Raw genomic sequence first — 18,159 nt, forward strand, 5'->3', positions numbered from 1 at the left:
TAAAACTTCCATAGTGGCTTTCCGTGCGCACGCATCTTCAAAACCACGTTGGAAATAGTATCCGGCACTCCGGCAGCAGAGCAAAAGCCTGTGACAACAAACCGCTTTGACAGAATGCAACCGGCTACACATGCGTAATCTGTCGCTCATTGGTTAATTTTAACTTGGCGCTCCAAAAAACTGACTTCGCCTGCGCGATGTTGTCTCACTCTGTATCATTGGAATTTATATAATGTCTACTCACTTTGCTTACAGGAAAAGGGTCAATTCACGGTGTCAACACGTATATTTTCGACCGCGAAAATGAATGAGGAAAAGTGTGAAATTCCAGAAAACATTGCGAAGAAAGCGCAAAAAAAGCAATGAAAATGTGTTACCTAGAACATCAGGATCCATATATGAAAAAGAATACAAAATTTTCCTTAAATGGAAGATTACAAATTTTGTAAATCGTATCAGCGAGACCACGGTTGTAGAATAGATAGGTTTGTACACTAATGGCTTGGAATGGCGACGCTTCTTTTCGATCCCTATATCCATGGAAAGGACACATACAGCTAGCGCCTCTACCTTGTCGAGCGGAAATCGTTCTAGTTATTTTGGGGATTTTCATTGACATTTCTTTATGAACAATACAAAATTTGTAAATGACATTTGATCGGAGTCGATAAATACGATTTCTTTTATTAATTACATCGGTTATAGACAGATGCCTATAGAGTTCTGGGTCCCTAAAACGTCAAAAACCAGGCGACGCGATCGGCAATTGGCGTCGCTGACCAGGGATATGCAAATGTATGCTAGTGTATCAACCTATCTATTCTACAACCGTGAGCGAGACAGTTATGATGGCTTCATCTTATAGACTTTTTTACGTTTGAACAAAATTTCTACACAAAATATACAGTATGTATATAAATTTTTTATTTTCACGATATTTGTTTATGATTGTGTCCATCTATTTAAGAATAGCTCAGTCGTGTTGGTAGTGGTGGTAGTGCTGTCAGTTGTTTCAATTTTTGAGGTTATGTGCATAGCGAAAATGTAAGGTTATTAACTTATTAGTCCGAGTATGACATTGAATATAAGTTTCCAAATCGTGAATTGCCGACAATCAGTGCAAATTTGAACAATACTTAAAGGAAATTAAGGTAACCAAAGCTAGAATTGCTTCATTAGTGTAATAAAACTATTTCAGACAACCAAAATGTCAGCAGTGAAAAATTCAGAAGCATTCCCAGCGGAGAGATTTTCATGGAAAAACGTTCACAACTGTAAACTATGCCCATATTTCACAACTTCGTATTACTGTTTGGTGAACCACGCGAAACTGCACCGTATCCCCGTGGAAAAATTTACATGTGGAAAAGCCAGAATTGAAGTTTTTAACTGTAAAGACTGTGATTTTCAAACTGAACTAACACTCTGGTTGAAGCAACACGTTGATAAATACCATGGTCGTCAGAGAGAGTTTAGAAACAATTTATCGAATGAGGAGTTCTACATACAAAACTACGTTTGTGAAAAGTGCTATTTCGAAACAAATTTTTCATTAAAATGGCTTCAGCATACTTTAGCATGCACGGGAAATAAAAAAAATCGTGAAAGTGAGAGTGCTCTGAACCAGTATGCCACACACAGTTATGATTTCAAGCAGACTGAAGAGATACGTTGGTTTCACTGTACAGAATGTTCCTACAAAACTAAACTCAATATTTATTTAAAACGTCACGTAGAAAATAAACATTTGAACAAGCGTTATGGATGTGATAAGTGTCCATTTAAATGTAGATTTGAAACATCTTTAAGAAAGCACACAAAAATGGTTCATTTAGATGAACACCTTGGTGAATGGCACAAATGCGAAAAATGTCCCTTCAAAACCAGAGCAAAGTGTACTTTAAAAAGCCACATAAATAGCTTACACTTGAACGAAGAAGAGGTCAAATGGTATGAATGCAATAAGTGTCCTTTCAAAACTAAGCATAAATCATCTTTGAGGATGCACACAATTGCAAAACATCTAGACAAAGAGGAAATTAAATGGTATAAATGCAAAGATTGTTTATACAAAGCAAAGAAGAACACACATTTAAAGCGACACATAATTAGAAAACATCTGCCTGAAGAAGAAGTAACCTGGTTTAAATGTGACTATTGTCCATTCAAAACTAATCTCGCGGCGAGTTTAAAAAGCCATATAAATTGTCGTCATCTGGATGAAGATAATGTTACGTGGTACGAATGCGTGAAGTGTCCATTCAGAACTAAAAACGTTTCAAGTTTAAGAAATCACATGAATTATCAACATGTAAATAAAGAAAAAGGTAGGTGGTACGAATGTGAAAAGTGTCCGTTTAGAACTACATTTAATTCATATTTAAAGAAGCACGTAAGTATTAAACATTCAGAAAAACCACAATGAAGGTATGAATTCTTTCTATAAAAGCAAAAGAAAAGATAATTTAAAACGTTGTATATACATAAATATTCACATATAAAGCGAAACGTAGTTGTGATGTTAAATGCTAAAGTAAAAATTGATGATTTTTTTAAAACCACAAAAAATCATATGTAAGATTTAAGCTACTTTTAAGTTGTATGTGGTAGTATCAAGTCGAATTTATATAACTATAATTACGGTTTTGGTTTAGTGCTGGTCTTAAGATATTTATGTCAGCATTTTTATAACATGTTTTACATTTTCTGACTATCTTTTCATTAAAATTTTGAAGAAAAAACTATGTTTTATTTATAGTAAATTAGAAATCCATTGTTCGCCCTCGTTCCTCGTAATATTTATTACAGTAAGATCCAATTCAACACTAATTTCTACTTTTTTAGAACATTTTCGTTTGTCTAAATTTATCGATGCAGCTAATAGTGTATTATACATGGAGCTGAAAGCTATTTAATTTTTTCATTCCTTTCGAGAAAAAAAATCATTATTTCTGGAGAAAGGAATGAAACTTTTATTTTGTATACTATTTTATTCACAATCTTTCTAAGTATATTTTAAATAAGTAATTAAAAATGGTGTGGTAATCCAACATCCCTCCTAAATGGGACGTGTGCACAAACTTACACAACCCTCGAAAATTTAAAATTTGGCCTTGAATTGTTATGGTCAACAAAATTAAACCTACGTCATGTTTTGAAGATGGCGGAATGTGTTCAAATGCAAACTGATGATTCTGCCACTCCAGTATGCAGTATAATGGTTAAATCCTTATCCCATCACTGGCAGTAGTAATCTATTGTTAAGCAAGTTAACTTTTACACATCATAAAACCGAATTAGAACTGGGGAAACTATAATATAATATGTCGTAATAGATTAAAAGTTTTCTGTTTTATAACAATTTTTTAAATTATTATTTGTGAAAGAATATTCTTTTAATTGTTTTTTTCTAGTTGAAACTATCTCTCAAATAGAATTAAATGAACAAGGACTAAAGTTTCCTTGCTTTATTACAGAAATTGATTACACAGTACCTTCTTCACGTAGAAACTGTGTTGTAGTATAACACAATAAAAGATTTTAAAGTTTAGAAAGTTTTTTTCTTAAGATAAAAGTAAAAAAAAAGTATTACTCTACTTTATGCTTCAAAATATTATTTCATAAAGTTGGTAGACACCATGCCCAACAGATTAAGACAATGTATAGAAAATAATGGTTTGTATACTTCACATCACTTTCTAGTATGTTTGGAATTTGACCAAGTTGTTTTTTTCTTCTGAAGTTTCTTAGTTTTAAATTTATATTTTCATTTCAACAAATTTTACGTAAGTGTTTTTATTATGCCAAGGACATATAATAATTTTTTAACATTTAACAACAAATTGTTTTATTTCTGTTTTTAGGAAAAAAAAACGAGTATGCTCAATTAATTATCTAGTCTCTCCTTTGCGTTGAGGAGACAAAATTAATAAAATTTCATTTTCTTTTAACGCAGATATTTGTTATCGGAGTGTGCTAATAGTCGAATTCTTTCGAAGTATGAACATGAACTGTCCAAGTGAAGCAGGCACTGGAAAATTGGGAGTTCATTTTTTCCTGTTGGTCATGTACTTTAAATGTAATTCAAACATAAACCGCATAATCAAATTTTATAATTTGAGGATTTGTTGGACTATACTTTAAGGGCGAGGGAGGTTCTGTAGAAATAACTTTTTGGTGTGAACAGATATAACGTTGTAATATACACTTACCCCCTTGGCTAACGAATAAAAAAATCATCACAACTGAGATAGGGCGGGTGGGCGGGGCTACATTTTGCCTGTTTTTACTTAATATATGTAGACTTATTTCGACAACAAGAAACTTAAAATATCTCTAAAATGTAGGAGTTCAAAAGTAATTTATGTTGAATACTCACATAGCTATAATTGATAGTTGTTTTTATTTACCTTTACAAATTTAACCAGTGGCCATTTAATTAAGACGCAAAACTCGAATGGTCGTAAGTTCTAACAATTATCAATTATATTTAAAAATCATGTTCTAAAGTACAGTGTTCATTTAAACTTATGATCACTCATGTCGTAATGCAAGATACAATTTAGTTTTAGTTTCATTAACTATAATTGATACTTCTATTAGTCAAATGTGGGCAATTAATACATAACTGATAAAATTGTAACGTAGTAAGATGCATAATATTATTATTATTATCTTTACCGAGCAGAGGTAACCTATAATGCTCGTCAGAGGGAACACATTATAGCAGCTATTTTCAGTTTACTACTATTTCTTCGTTAAGAAGTGTTCGGGCGGATGGTAGATAACGCAATATTCTATAACACATCATTCAGATGAATATTTAAACTTTTTTTAAATGAATTAACAGTTCTCGAGTTAGCAATTTGTTCATCTAAATTATTCCATAAATGGAACACCCTGTTGGTTAAAAAGTTTTGACGCCACCTTGTTTTATATTCCTCATGAAACAGTTTCGATGTATGTCCACGTAGTCGAGATGTGTTAGCCATAACAAATATATTACTTAAATTAATACTGAATTTATTTGACAGTATGTTATAGGTGCAGACAAGATCATTTACTATACGACGTTTTTCTAAGGATGGTAGCTTTAATTCTATTAATCTGTTTTCGTACGACTTGTTCTTTAAGTTTACCACAGTTTTGATGTAGCGTCTTTGAACTTTTTCTAATAACTGTTTTTCCTTAACAAGATATAGTGACCATATCACACTGGCATATTCGATAATGGGCCGAACATACGAGACAAAGAGTTTTTTCATTAGGTCCCCGTTTGGATTAGTAAAAATTTTCTGGAATAGATAAGTTTTAATATTAGCTCTTTTCACAACGTGTGCAACATGTTAAGAAAATACGAGTTCTTTGTCAATTAAGACACCCAGGTCGTTTATTTCACGAACCGTCTTCAAGGAATGGTTTTCAATTATATAATTTGTATTTGGGTTATTTTTCCCCAACCGGAGGACAAAACATTTGCTGTTGTTTAACGGCATTAACCAGTCACAAGTCCATTTGTGTATGATTTGAAGATCATCTTGAATCGCCTGCGAATTCTCTAGTGGATTTCCATACAACCTGCCATCATCAGCGTAAAAAGAATGGGAAGGCTTTATCAAAGCTAAGAGGTCTGATATGTATAAAAGAAAAAGAATCGGACCTAGTACGGATCCCTGTGGTACGCCCGATAGGACTGTGCGCTTAGTAGAAGAGAGTGAGCCGACTTTGACTGAAAAACATCGATTTTTAAGAAAGGCCTCTATCCACCAGTCCAGCTTGTTCTAAAAATTATATCCAAAATTAAGTCTTTGTTGGACAGTGTATATACATAACACTTTATGTTAGTTGTTAACAAAATCGCCATTTAAAATTATAGTTAATTGACAATAAAACGAATGTAAATTATTATTTTAAGTATTTGAATTAAGTCGGGACTCAATTTTGTCCACGGGAAGAATAAATCACGTATGTTATTACAAAACTATAATAGTTAATTAAGCGATGGAGAGCCATAATTACCATTGTTGTTTTAATAGTGATCTGCAAAATTTTTTGTCTTTGTTTTTAGGGTAACATTTAACTATAATTTAATTAAATTGAGAAGACTATGGATGTGAGTGTTTTAACGAAGAATAATTTTCGTTGTGCCACTTATCCAAAATAGTGAATCTGACCAAAAAACTAGTGTATATTTAACTTATGTTTCTTTCTAACGAATAAAAAATTCATGATAGTTAAGATCAGGGTGGGTATAGGTGGAATTTAATCTTTGGTTTTCTTTTTAATTTAACACATATAGTTTTACTTAAACAACACTATTTCTTAAGAGCATGTTCCACATGATAAATTTCTTGTAGAAAAATTAGGATTTTACAATTAAACTCCGCCCCCCGGCTCACGACGAATCAAAAATTATCAGAATTGAAATAGGTCGGGTGGGCGGGGCTTATATTTTGCCCTTTTTTTCTTAATATACATACTTTTCTTTCCACAACAAGAAACTTAAAAAATGTTTAAAATGGTAAATTTTTTGAAGGATGGAAATATGCATTTTGCAATTAGACTCCGCTCCTTGATCTGACAACGAACGAATTCATCACAACTGAGATCGGGGGATTAATTTTTGTGTTTTTTTTTTCCCTTTGATATATATAGGTTTTTTTTTAACAACATAATACTTAAAACATGTTTCATATACGTATATATATGATAAAAAAATAAAATATAAGCCCCACCCACCGGCCCTATCTCAATTGTGATGATTTTTTTTTATTCGTCGTGAGTCCGGGGAGCAGAGCTTAATGCAAAATTCTCATTTCTCTACAAGCAAGTATCTTCAATTATCTTGTGAATTTGTGATTCTTCTTTTCACAATAAGAAACTTCAAACGTAAATTTTTGTTCGAAAATATGGATTTTTCAATTATGCTCCGCCTCTTCTCGGTCTGAAAACGAACAAAAAATTCATCGCATTTATTTATTCATCGTGAACCGGGGGGTGGAGCTTAATAGCAAAATCCATATTTCTCTACAAAAATGTACCATTTTGAACATACTTTAAGTTTATTGTTATGAAAAGAACATTACGTATATTAAAAAAAACAAGGCTAAACATAAACCCCGCCCACCGTTCTATCGCAGTTATTGAGTTGTGATGATTTTTTTTTATTCGTCGTAAGTTGGAGGAGTGGAGCTTAATTGCAAAATACATATTTCTCTACACAAATGTACCATTTTGACATGTTTTAAGTTTTTTGTTATGAAAAGAAGTTACACATATCAGTAAAAAGCAAGGTTAAATATAAGCCCCGCCCACCCGACCTATCGCAGTTGTGATGATTTTTCATTCGTCGTCAGCCGGAGGGTGGAGGTTAATTACAAAATACATATTTCTCTACAAAAATGTACCTTTTGAACATGTTTTATGTTTTTGTTATGAAAAAAAAGATTACATATATTAAAAAAAAAAAAGGTTCAGTGTAAGCAACGCCCACCCGCCCTATCGCAGTTGTGATGATTTTTTTTTCGTCGTGCGCGGGGGGGGGGTGGAGCTTAATTGCCAAATCAATATTCCTATACAATAACTTACCATTTCTTGTTATGAAAAGAAGATTACATATATTTAAAAAAAGCTAAATATAAGCCCCGCCCACTCGCCCTATCGCAGTTGTGATGATTTTTTATTCGTCGTGAGTAGGAGGAGTGGAGTTTAATTGCTAAATACATATTTCTTTACAAAAATGTACTGTTTTAAGTTTTTTGTTATGAAAAAAAAGATTACAGATATCTAAAAAAGCAAGGTTAAATATAAGCCCCGTCCACCCGCCCTATCGCAGTTATGATGATTTTTTTATTCGTTGTGAGCCGGGGGGGTGGAGCTTAATTGCAAAATGCATATTTCTCTACAAAAATGTACCATTTTGAACTTGTTTTAAGTTTTTTGTTATGAAAAGAAGATTACATACATCAATAATAAGCAAGGTTAAATATAAGCCCCGCCCACTCGCCCTATCACAGTTGTGATGTTTTTTTTCCTCGTGAGTTTAATTGCAAAATCCATATTTCTCTACAAAAATTTACCATTTTGAACATGTTTTAAACAGCCCCGTAGCTACGGGGGGTCAAGATGGGGCTGAACCCCTCCTAGCAGTTGTGGTTGCCCCCCCTAGAAGACTTACACATTATAAATTTCAAATTAGTAATAAAATTCGAATATAATGCCGATTACCGAAGTAAATTTACTAGCCCCACCCGCATGCCCTTTATTTTCTTACAGAGTATGATGTTGATGTTGACGTTGTTAACCGTATAAAAAAATGAACTGTCATGTCACATTTTATTCCATAGCCTACTACTAAACATACAAAAAAATAAACTCAAACAAATTGGTTCTTACCAAGTGTTATTGGCCACTGCACAAATTTTTGTATGCAGTACAGCTGTTTGTGAATCTACATTCTCTGTTTTGACTTGAATAGATCGCCCGGCGCGTTCAATGACGCATCAAAGATTGGCAAACTTGGTTTTTCTGGCTTTTGAAAAGTACCTTACCAATTCTTTGGACTTCGACAGGTATTTACGAAAATTTCATATCGTAAAAAATCGACGTTTACAATTATTTCAATGCTCTTTCAAATGTAAAAACTGAGAAAAAATAAAGTAGTTATCTGAGTGTATTATTAAAATATATACATATACATATTTACATGAAGCCCCCTCTGTGGACAAACTTGCCCCCCCTGAATAAGTTTTCTAGCTACGGGGCTGGTTTTAAATTTCTTGTTATGAAAAGAAAATTACATACAGTTTTCGACAAAAAATTTCAAACATCACTTTTCTGTCATGTCAAAAATTTTAATGTAGTCTATGCTTTATTGTCATTATTTCGGACAGCTGGAATGTCAAACTTTCAAAATACCTAAACATCTAAAGGTTGCTTTACACTATCTGACGACTGAATGACATTGACGTCTGAAATTTTTTGGCGGCAACTGTATATTAAAAAAAAAACAAGGCTAAACATAATATTGTTAATATTATTGGATATGTGAGGAATCCATTGGGCAGATTTATTAAATTCAAATTCTTGAGACCGAAGTTGAGTAGAAAGTTGTTAGATTATCATGATTAATATTATTGTTACTATTATTAAATAAAGATTATTATTTTTGAGTATTTCGAATTGTTTATTCTTTCATAAAGTGACGTTTGTGATTGTTAAATTTATGATAAAAAATATAAAATTGACTTATGATTTAAAAAATGGTATTTATTAACAGACAAGGGAAATTTGTTCTATGCGTTGTTTTATTTATTAACAGATTTTATTTCATGAGGCCCTTCAGGAAAAGAGAAAAACTACACCACTGTTATTCGGATAGGCGCGCATCTGAAACTCCGCCCATGTCATCTTTCGTTCTGCTTGGCCAGAGAACATAGAGAAGCGCCATAGTTTAAATTAAATGACGGTTGCGGCACAGTATAGATATCAATCAGTAGAGGCAGCTCGCCGTTTTTTCGTGACCCGTTTTCGTGGGTGGTCGTTCGCATTATGACCGAATGAGGGCGCCCAACTGACGTCTAAAACAAAGTCAGTTGATAATTTTTTTTATAAAGTACCGACACGAGTTTGACAGGGCAACAATAACGATTTTTAATCCGTATGATGGCGCTTTCAAAGCAAATATTTCATGATACTCTAGATTTTGACGTAAAATCGTCATAAAATAGCATGGCCAAAAATAGTTTTCAAATTAATTGTAAAAAGTTTCATTATTTATTAATTTCAATTAACTCAGTAACGAGAACAAAATAATAACTAACACAAAACAACACTTAATTAAAGTTTAAAACTGCTCGCATACCTACACTACGACTAGATTTAGCTAAATTAGATCCAACAGAGGCAGAATGGTAAATTCTTAAATGAATATAAATTCTTGTTTTAAAAAATAAATTAATAACACGTTTTTGGATGTTGTGACAAATAGGAAATTGTTCCTCATCTAACAAATCTAAAAATCCGCAGACTAAATGATCTAATTTTAGAGATCCTGCACTTAATTTATTACAGTTTTGTCTAAAAATTTTTTCTGCTTCAAGTACTAAGTACATCAATTATTAATTTAGACGGATATAACAACAGTCCTTCCTTATATGATTTTAAATCTACTAATGTTTTTAAATCCTCAGTAGTTTCCAAATCTTGTGTAGCAATAGTTGAAAAACAGGTATGACAGTGCAGTTGGTTGTTCTTTATATTTCTTATGATGGACCCCAAAAGATAATAAAGTGATTGTTTTTCTTCAAGTTTTATGTCGTCTGCTGAAGAATCTATTGTAAGAAATGGCTCAACTTCTATATCAGACTGATTATCATCCGTAAAAAAATCCACCAGTGGAATATCGTCAGTTATGCCATAATTTCCGTATTTTGGTTCTTTAAAATACTGAGACACTGAAATTAATCGCATAGCCGTTTTAAATTCTTTTGCGTTAGCAACTGGATTTCGAGCTCGAATATTTGAAAATACATTTTCGAGAGCATCTTGCGTAAATCTACTTAGTAAAAGATACTGAAATTTATGGGTGTTTAAAAATTTTTCCTGTAAGTCCAAAACAGTTTGGGTACTTAAAAGAATGCCTGTTTGAATTGGTTTCCAGTGCCCTTTTTGTCCAATTTTAATGTTTGATGTTATGTGGATCATATCTATTAGGAATTTCAATGTTTCTTCGTATTCCACCATGTTATTTTTGCTGATCGAGAACTCAGGATACTATACCACTTATAAATAAGTTCTAAAAACCAAGCTGTTGTTAGATGATTTTGTGAGATTTTTCCTTTCGAAATATAAAATTTAATTGTTGCAGATGTGTCGTGATTTAAAATCGCCATAGCCCCTTGTACAGCCATTTTTTGGTAATGATTTGGATTTAAATGGGTTTCTTTTAAATAGGGTGCAATTTTTAGTTCCATTTTATTATCTTCTTCTACAACTTTCTTTATGGGTTCAATGGTAATTTCATTGGTTGGTAAATTATATTTACTAACATCTTAACTTAAATACAATGTGTTTCCTTCTGTTGACGCAAATCGAAAATTTTTGTACACATGGGTGGCGTCTGCTACAAAATAATTTTTTTTCTTTTCGGTGTCGTTAATGAGATATTCTTGTTCATTGTTAATTTTTGAAAACCTACCAGCCGAAATTTGATTTAGACGCCACAGAGCTCGATTTTATGGTCCCATATCCGAAATGATAGCGCAAACATCCAATTTGATCGAATGAGCTTTTTTCAAAATTGATAAAATTATTTCATTTGCCTCTGTAGCTGAGTATGTATTTCCTGTAAAATGATACCCAATAATTTGTTTCCATCTGGTCGTTACGCCGGCCAGCATAAACACAAGAGCGTGACTTGATACTCATCGCTATCTTTATCACCAGAATTTTTGAGTGTAGGTTTACCTAAGTAATTATTTATTATGACTAATTATTAAAAACAAAATTTGTGTTATGATCATACCTATAACTTCAGCACTACTGTTGTCAAATTGTAATCCAGGCTTTATAGCCATTTCATCAATCATTAACACGGCGTGTTTTTCTTCTGGAAGTAAACAGTCCACCTTTATCTCTAACAATTTAAAAATTTGGTCGTGTATTTCTGGCGTGCACTTAAAAAATTGTAATCTTCTTTGCAAAGTTCTGATACTTGGAAAAGGATAATTTTGTTTTCTAAGTTCTTCATAGCCATTTGAACCACAGGTAAGGTATAACTTTAAAGGCTTTCTTACCGTCTGCTTCGACCATTTTGTACAGTTAGAAAAACCTTTTTTTAAAGACCTAATTTGTTCGGATTGGAAAATTTTCTTTAAACTTTTAAGTAGTTGTTCATTTTCATTTTTTAAAGTTTGGATTGTTTTATTTGCAGTTTCCAATTTTTCTTCTAACGATTTTATCAATTCCTAAAATTCTTTAGAATGTTCAACGTTGATACTAGCGGTGTCTGCTATGGCTATAGATATTTTAATACGTAAGTCAGACTAATGTTACAATAATATACCAATATTTTCTTCATTCATTGTTATTCTTTTACGTTTTAGCGATTTCTTAGAATCTTGATTTGTGAAGTTAAAAACATTTGGGACAGCATTCCAACGTAACACTTTACGTAAAGACTTTACGGTCCTTTCTATTTTCGAACTGGTCTTCCGTAAAGTGATTCTATAATATATTTATAGTTATGAATATATTATTTTATGTTACTAGTTATTATTGGTACTTCGCAAATCATAGCGTATTCAGATCAATTTTCCCTCTGTATATTGTCAAGCCATTTTTTTCGTCTCTCCGGATCTATTTTTTTTTTTATGGCAGTCTGTAAAAGTGAACACCACATTTATTGTGGCAGTTTATTGCACAACAACACGGCATTTTTAGCACAACAGTTAAAAAATTTAAATTGTGCAATTTATTGTCGTCAAATTGAAATTTGACGACAATAAATTCTGAGAATTAATGAACCTTTTAAAAATCGTTATTGTTGCCCTGTCAAACTCGTGTCGGTACTTTATAAAAAAAAATTATCAACTGACTTTGGTCTAAAATATTTGAAATTTGGCAGTTTTGCTACAATATTTTTGCCGGTTTTGCTTGTTTAAGACTGCTTTTCCGGTAGAATTGTACAAATAGTATAAAAATGTAATTTTCACAATAAAAGGTAAAATCTTTGTCCGACGAATTTTCATACAGGATCCCTGTTGTGCGCCTTATTCTCTCCATCGTGTTTGGAAGTCTTGGAAAAGATAGCAAACATAACACACTTTTTGTTTAAAAAGTCGTCGCAAACGGACAACAACGGTGGTTATGAAATAAATAATAAAAATTTATTATATATGATTCCGTTGTTGTGGTAAAATTAAATATAAAAATAATAAGAAACAAACTACAAGTAACAAAAAATTATATAAGCAGACCTTCTCTCAATAAACAATTTTTTTATTCATCATGTATATATATATTTTTTTTTGACCTACACAATCTTGAGTTTTATTTTGGGACGTTGCTTAACCCATAAGCAGTCGCGCGTGGGTAAAAATGACCCAATCCCTATGGACTTCCGGTTTCATGAATTCCTTAATTATTCTTACCTGCGTCGACCCATACCAATTATCTGCACTTTATGTGAGCCGACAAATATGAATTTTTTTTGTAATAATTTTTTTTAAATAAAAATTTTACTTTATATGATATTACGCTTACGGGTTAAGTTGTTAGGTAAAATGGGTTTAACTATATATTAATAAGACGCCTTTGCCAAGACGCACTAGAAAACTGTTTTGGATGGATTAGGAAACAAAATGGAAATTCTATTAACCCCACATCTAATCAATTTCAAATGGCTTTTAGAAAATTAATCATACAAGATTATTTTGATGAAACGAACACAGGTAATCAAAACTGCGAGCCTGATATGGAAGAAATTTTAAAATTAAATGTAGGTCGTCGTTTTGATGAAGAAGACTCAGTCACCACGATGCAGAAGACCACCTTAAAAGATTGTGATTATCACTTTCACACAGCTGAACAAAACGAATTAGATATATCTGTGGCTACCTAATTCGGAAATGGTTATTAGTACATAGTTGTAGTGAATGTGAAAAATATGCAAATGAACATAAAAGTTTAGACAACACAAGCATATGTTCACATTTCAGAGCCTACCAAACGAAGAATTGCGAGTTATTTGGTAAATTAAATATATATGCCAAACGATAATTTCTCTTTTTTTACATTTGTGAATTAGAGCAAATTTTTAGTGAAAATTTTGAAAATATAATTTTACAAACAACTACTTTGTTGAAATTTTTAAATTTATATAAGCAAGCTACATTTGTTCATCCATGCCAAAACTTTCCATACGATTATTTGCTTGCTTTGTATGCTAGGATGAGATTATTTTATGCACTAAAATTTGTAAATGCTAGCTTTAAATTTACAAATGCCAAAGGTGAAAAAATTAATCGAAAGAAAATAATTTGGCAGCATTAACTTTTTTCATTTTTGTAATTTAATTTTTTATTTTATTTATTTTTTCTTAAATAAACCTCTTTCTTTTAGATGTATTTATTACATTATTTTTACAATGATAATTAAACCTCAAGTATTCGGGGAAAGAATGTGCGAATTGTCAAATTGTATAAGTAATAAAATAAAAACTGAAACAAATCATCGTGTTTATAAATTAAATATCGACTTTTCTTTTTTCTTGTTGCGATTCACGATTATACGATTTGAGCAAACTACACAGTTTACAATAAATTGGGTACACGAATCAATTTTTGAAATTGTAAATGAAGTGATACTTTTTAAATTGGGTGGCGACATCTAGGAATAGTTTAGGCAACGACCACCCATGACGGCTTAAAATTCGGGTCAGAAAGAACACAGGCGAAGACACGAGCTGTCTCTACTGATTGATACCTATACTGTGGTTGCGGACTCCTCAATTTATGTTGGTAGCAGTGTTTGTTTCTAACTAGGGATAAAAGTAACTAGAAGAAATGTCATAATATTTTTAACGACGCGTTTTATTTCCGACAAATTGACACTAAATTTACCAGAATATTACAAGCTGCTTACTGTTTCCTTGACTTTCATTCAGGTCACACGAATTACAATTATAGTGAAACAAGGTTTTTATGGGCGTCGACTATTTAAATTTGGCGCTTGCCTTTGGCGGTTGAGGACTCCAGTGTCAATAAGGGTGGTTTTGCAAAATCAGCCTCTATGTCGCTTCTCTATGTTCTCTGGCTTGGCACTCTACCTCTTCTTTCTTCTATGACATTTTGCAAGATTGAGTCGAAGCCACGATTTTAGGCCTCGTACTCCCTTTGGTTTATTCTTTCCTCCATGGTTCAAGCAAGGATATTCATACACTTGACCGACTTAAGCTAAACTATTATTTTTGAAAAAATTCTAAATCTCATTTTTGACGTAAAAATGTTAGGTTATGCGGTGGCATTTCTTTAGTGGTGAAATCGTTCAGTGGTGTGTGTGACAACCGTGAGGGTTAAAAATTTCTCAAAGATATTGTAATTTTTAAACCGTCAGTTATCGCAGTAAATGAGATTGAGGTAAACAAAGCTGCATTTATTTCCACAATGTAATAAAACGGTTTTAGGCAAACAAAATGTCAACTTTGAAATGCTCAGAAACATTGGCAGCGCGAGGAAGATCATCAAGGAAAAACGTTCACACCTGTAAATTATGTTCCTATTCTACAGCATCACTTTTTCTTATGAGGAACCACAAACGACGACACCATTCATCTCTGGAAAAATTTACATGTGACAATGCCAAAATTGAAGTGTATTACTGTAAAGAGTGTGATTTTAAAACTGAGCTAACACTTTGTTTCAAACAACACATTGATAAATGTCATAACCTTAAAAGCGACTCTAGAGGCGATTTATTAAGTGAGGACTACTTCTTCTACATACAAAACTACGTCTGTGAAAAATGCAATTTTGAAACAAATTTTTCATTAAAATGGCTTCAACATACTTCAGAATGCATGAGCAAGAAAGAAGAGCTTCAAAGTGCGACCTGGTATTATTGTGCTAAATGTTTGTACAAAGCTAGATTTAAAATTAATTTAAAACGTCACATAAATAGTATCCATTTAGATGATCAAGATGCTAAGTGGTACAAGTGTGAAAAATGTCCATTTAAAACTAAGTTAAAACACTGTTTAACAAGGCATGTAAATTTCTTACACTTAGACGAAGCAGACATTAAATGGCACCAATGTAAAGAGTGTTTATTCAAAGCTAAGACTAAAGCGGATTTAAAGATACACATAATTAGAAAACATATGAACGAAGAAGAAATAAAATGGTACAAATGCGAAAATTGTCCATTTAAAGCGAAACTCGCGTCGAATTTAAAACGTCATATAAATAATCTACACCCAGACGAAGAACAAGTTAAATGGTATGAATGTGCAAATTGTCCATTCAAAACTAAAAACGCTCTGGATTTGCAACGTCATGTAATTTGTGGGAATTTGAATAGAAAAGATGTCAAGTTGTACGAATGTGAAGAGTGTCCTTTCAAAACTAAATTTAATTCATGTTTAAAGAAGCACATAAATGGTAGTCATTCAAAACACCCAGAATGGTATGAATGTGCGAATTGTTCATATAAAAGTAAATCAAAAAGAAATTTAACATGGCATGTGAGGGTTCATTTGGAGATGAAATCGTATCAGTGCGGATATTGTACATACAGGGCGAAACACAATCGCGATTTAAAGTGTCATGTAAATCACCGTCATTTGGATGGAGCAGATGCTAAGTGGTACAAATGTGAGCAATGTCCTTATGAAGTTAAAAATAGATCAGCTTTTTATCTACACAAGAAAAAACACGCGTAGGACTTAATTTAAGTTACGTTGTGGAATTTTATTAGACAGATATTCTTTGAAACTACTGAACTGATTGTGAAATTTTGTATGTATATTAGAACTGTCATGTAGATGGTTTTACAATAACAAATTTGTTTTTATTTTTATAAAATAAAACTCTCCTGCATTTGTGGTGTATGAATCCGTGTTGAGTTTTCACCCTACACAGATTTTTGTAAAAAAAATAAAATTTTATAACAACATTTTATAATTTAACTTTGAAACTGCAAAACCGAATGTTCTGAAATTTTCCAAACGTTATAAGTTTATCGTAAGGATGATAAATCGTTAACCTAAATTTATTTATTATTATAATGAAAAATAAAATTCGTAAAATCAAATCTTATAATTTTTTGAAAAATGTGGAATTATTTACGTGCGACCAATTTTTTGGTATCACAATTTTTCGTTGTTTATTTTCTTTAATTTTTCAATTTTTCTTTGTTTCGGTTTAAAATTTTAACTTTAATTTGCCAATTTTTCGATTTGCAATTTGTCATTTTTCAGTTTGTCAATTTTTGATTTTTCAGTTTTGCGAGTTCTTAATTTTTATTTTTGATTTTCTCACTGTTTTAATTGTCTCGGTGTTATCTGACAACTTTTCGTTTCCTTTATTTTTTCAATGTTTCTGTTGATTTTATAATTTTCTGTTTATTCACACAAATTTCCAATCTTTGATTTTTTAATTTTTCGAATTTTCAATTTTTTTTATTTTTCAATTTTGCTATTTTTGGATTTCTCAATTATCGGATTTTACGATATCTTTAATTTCCAATATTTCAATTTTACCATATTTCGTTTTTACGATTAGTCAATATTTCCTATTTTTGTGATATTTAAAGTTTTCATTTTATACTTTTCCATTTCTGATTTTTCAATTTTACATTTTTCCATTTTTTTCATTCAAACAGTTGACAAATTGCAAAATTTAACTGTAAAATTGGAAAAGTGGGAAATCGAAAAATTGCAAATCGAAGAACTGAAGAAAGAGATAAATCGGAACACCGAAAAAATAAAAATCGAAAAATTATTGAATCGTCAAAATTGTCGAAAAACCAAAAGTTACAAAAAAAGTAATGAATCGAAAAATTAAAAATTGAAAACTCGAAAAATTGCAATTCTAAAAATTGAAGAAATAAATAAAGAGAAATTGAAAAAGCGCAAATCGAAAAATTGAGCAGACGAAAAATTTAAAAAATTAAAATAGATAAAAATCGAATAGTCGGAAAAATAAAGAAAGTAAACAACCGAAACGACAAATGGCGAATCGAAAAATTGCTAAATCTAACAGTTGAAAAATACAAAACTGACAATTTTAAACTTGAAAACTCCTAAAATTGCAAATCACAAAACTAAAAAACAAAATAAAATAAAAAACTGAAGAACTGAAAAATTCAAGTCAAAAAGCTATGGGAGTGGTTGTTTATTTTGTGAAATTTATTTGGCCTAGAAAATATTGTCTGTATTTAATTTTTTATTACCACCTGTGCATTGATAGAAAAATTAAATAAACGTTAATAACATAATAATTGTAAAAATAACACATTTAACTGAAATAAAACAAAAAAATCCAAACAGTATTATTTTAATATATTTTTTTTACCATTTAGTGCAAATAAAGAAAGACGTGTGTTGCATTTTACTGGAAGGAAAAAAAAGATTAAAAAAATATTTTAAATTTAAGTCTCGTG

General features: G+C 31.5%; 1 protein-coding gene across 1 annotated transcript; it reads left to right on the forward strand.

Annotated features, from left to right (window-relative positions):
• The first annotated feature begins 737 nt into the window (after positions 1 to 737).
• Positions 738 to 2,692, forward strand: LOC135123103 (zinc finger protein 99-like). The gene is made up of 3 exons (XM_064047618.1): positions 738 to 906; positions 968 to 1,151; positions 1,199 to 2,692. The coding sequence occupies exon 3, from the start codon at positions 1,208 to 1,210 to the stop codon at positions 2,423 to 2,425; it is 1,218 nt and encodes a 405-aa protein (XP_063903688.1). The 5' UTR covers positions 738 to 906; positions 968 to 1,151; positions 1,199 to 1,207; the 3' UTR covers positions 2,426 to 2,692.
• Positions 2,693 to 18,159: the final 15,467 nt, after the last annotated feature.

This window comes from Zophobas morio, unplaced genomic scaffold (genome assembly GCF_036711695.1).
Source record: "Zophobas morio isolate AGI-343-1 ecotype UQ-CSIRO unplaced genomic scaffold, CSIRO_AGI_Zmor_V1 ptg000006l, whole genome shotgun sequence".
In the NCBI taxonomy this organism is placed as follows: Eukaryota; Metazoa; Arthropoda; class Insecta; order Coleoptera; family Tenebrionidae; genus Zophobas; species Zophobas morio.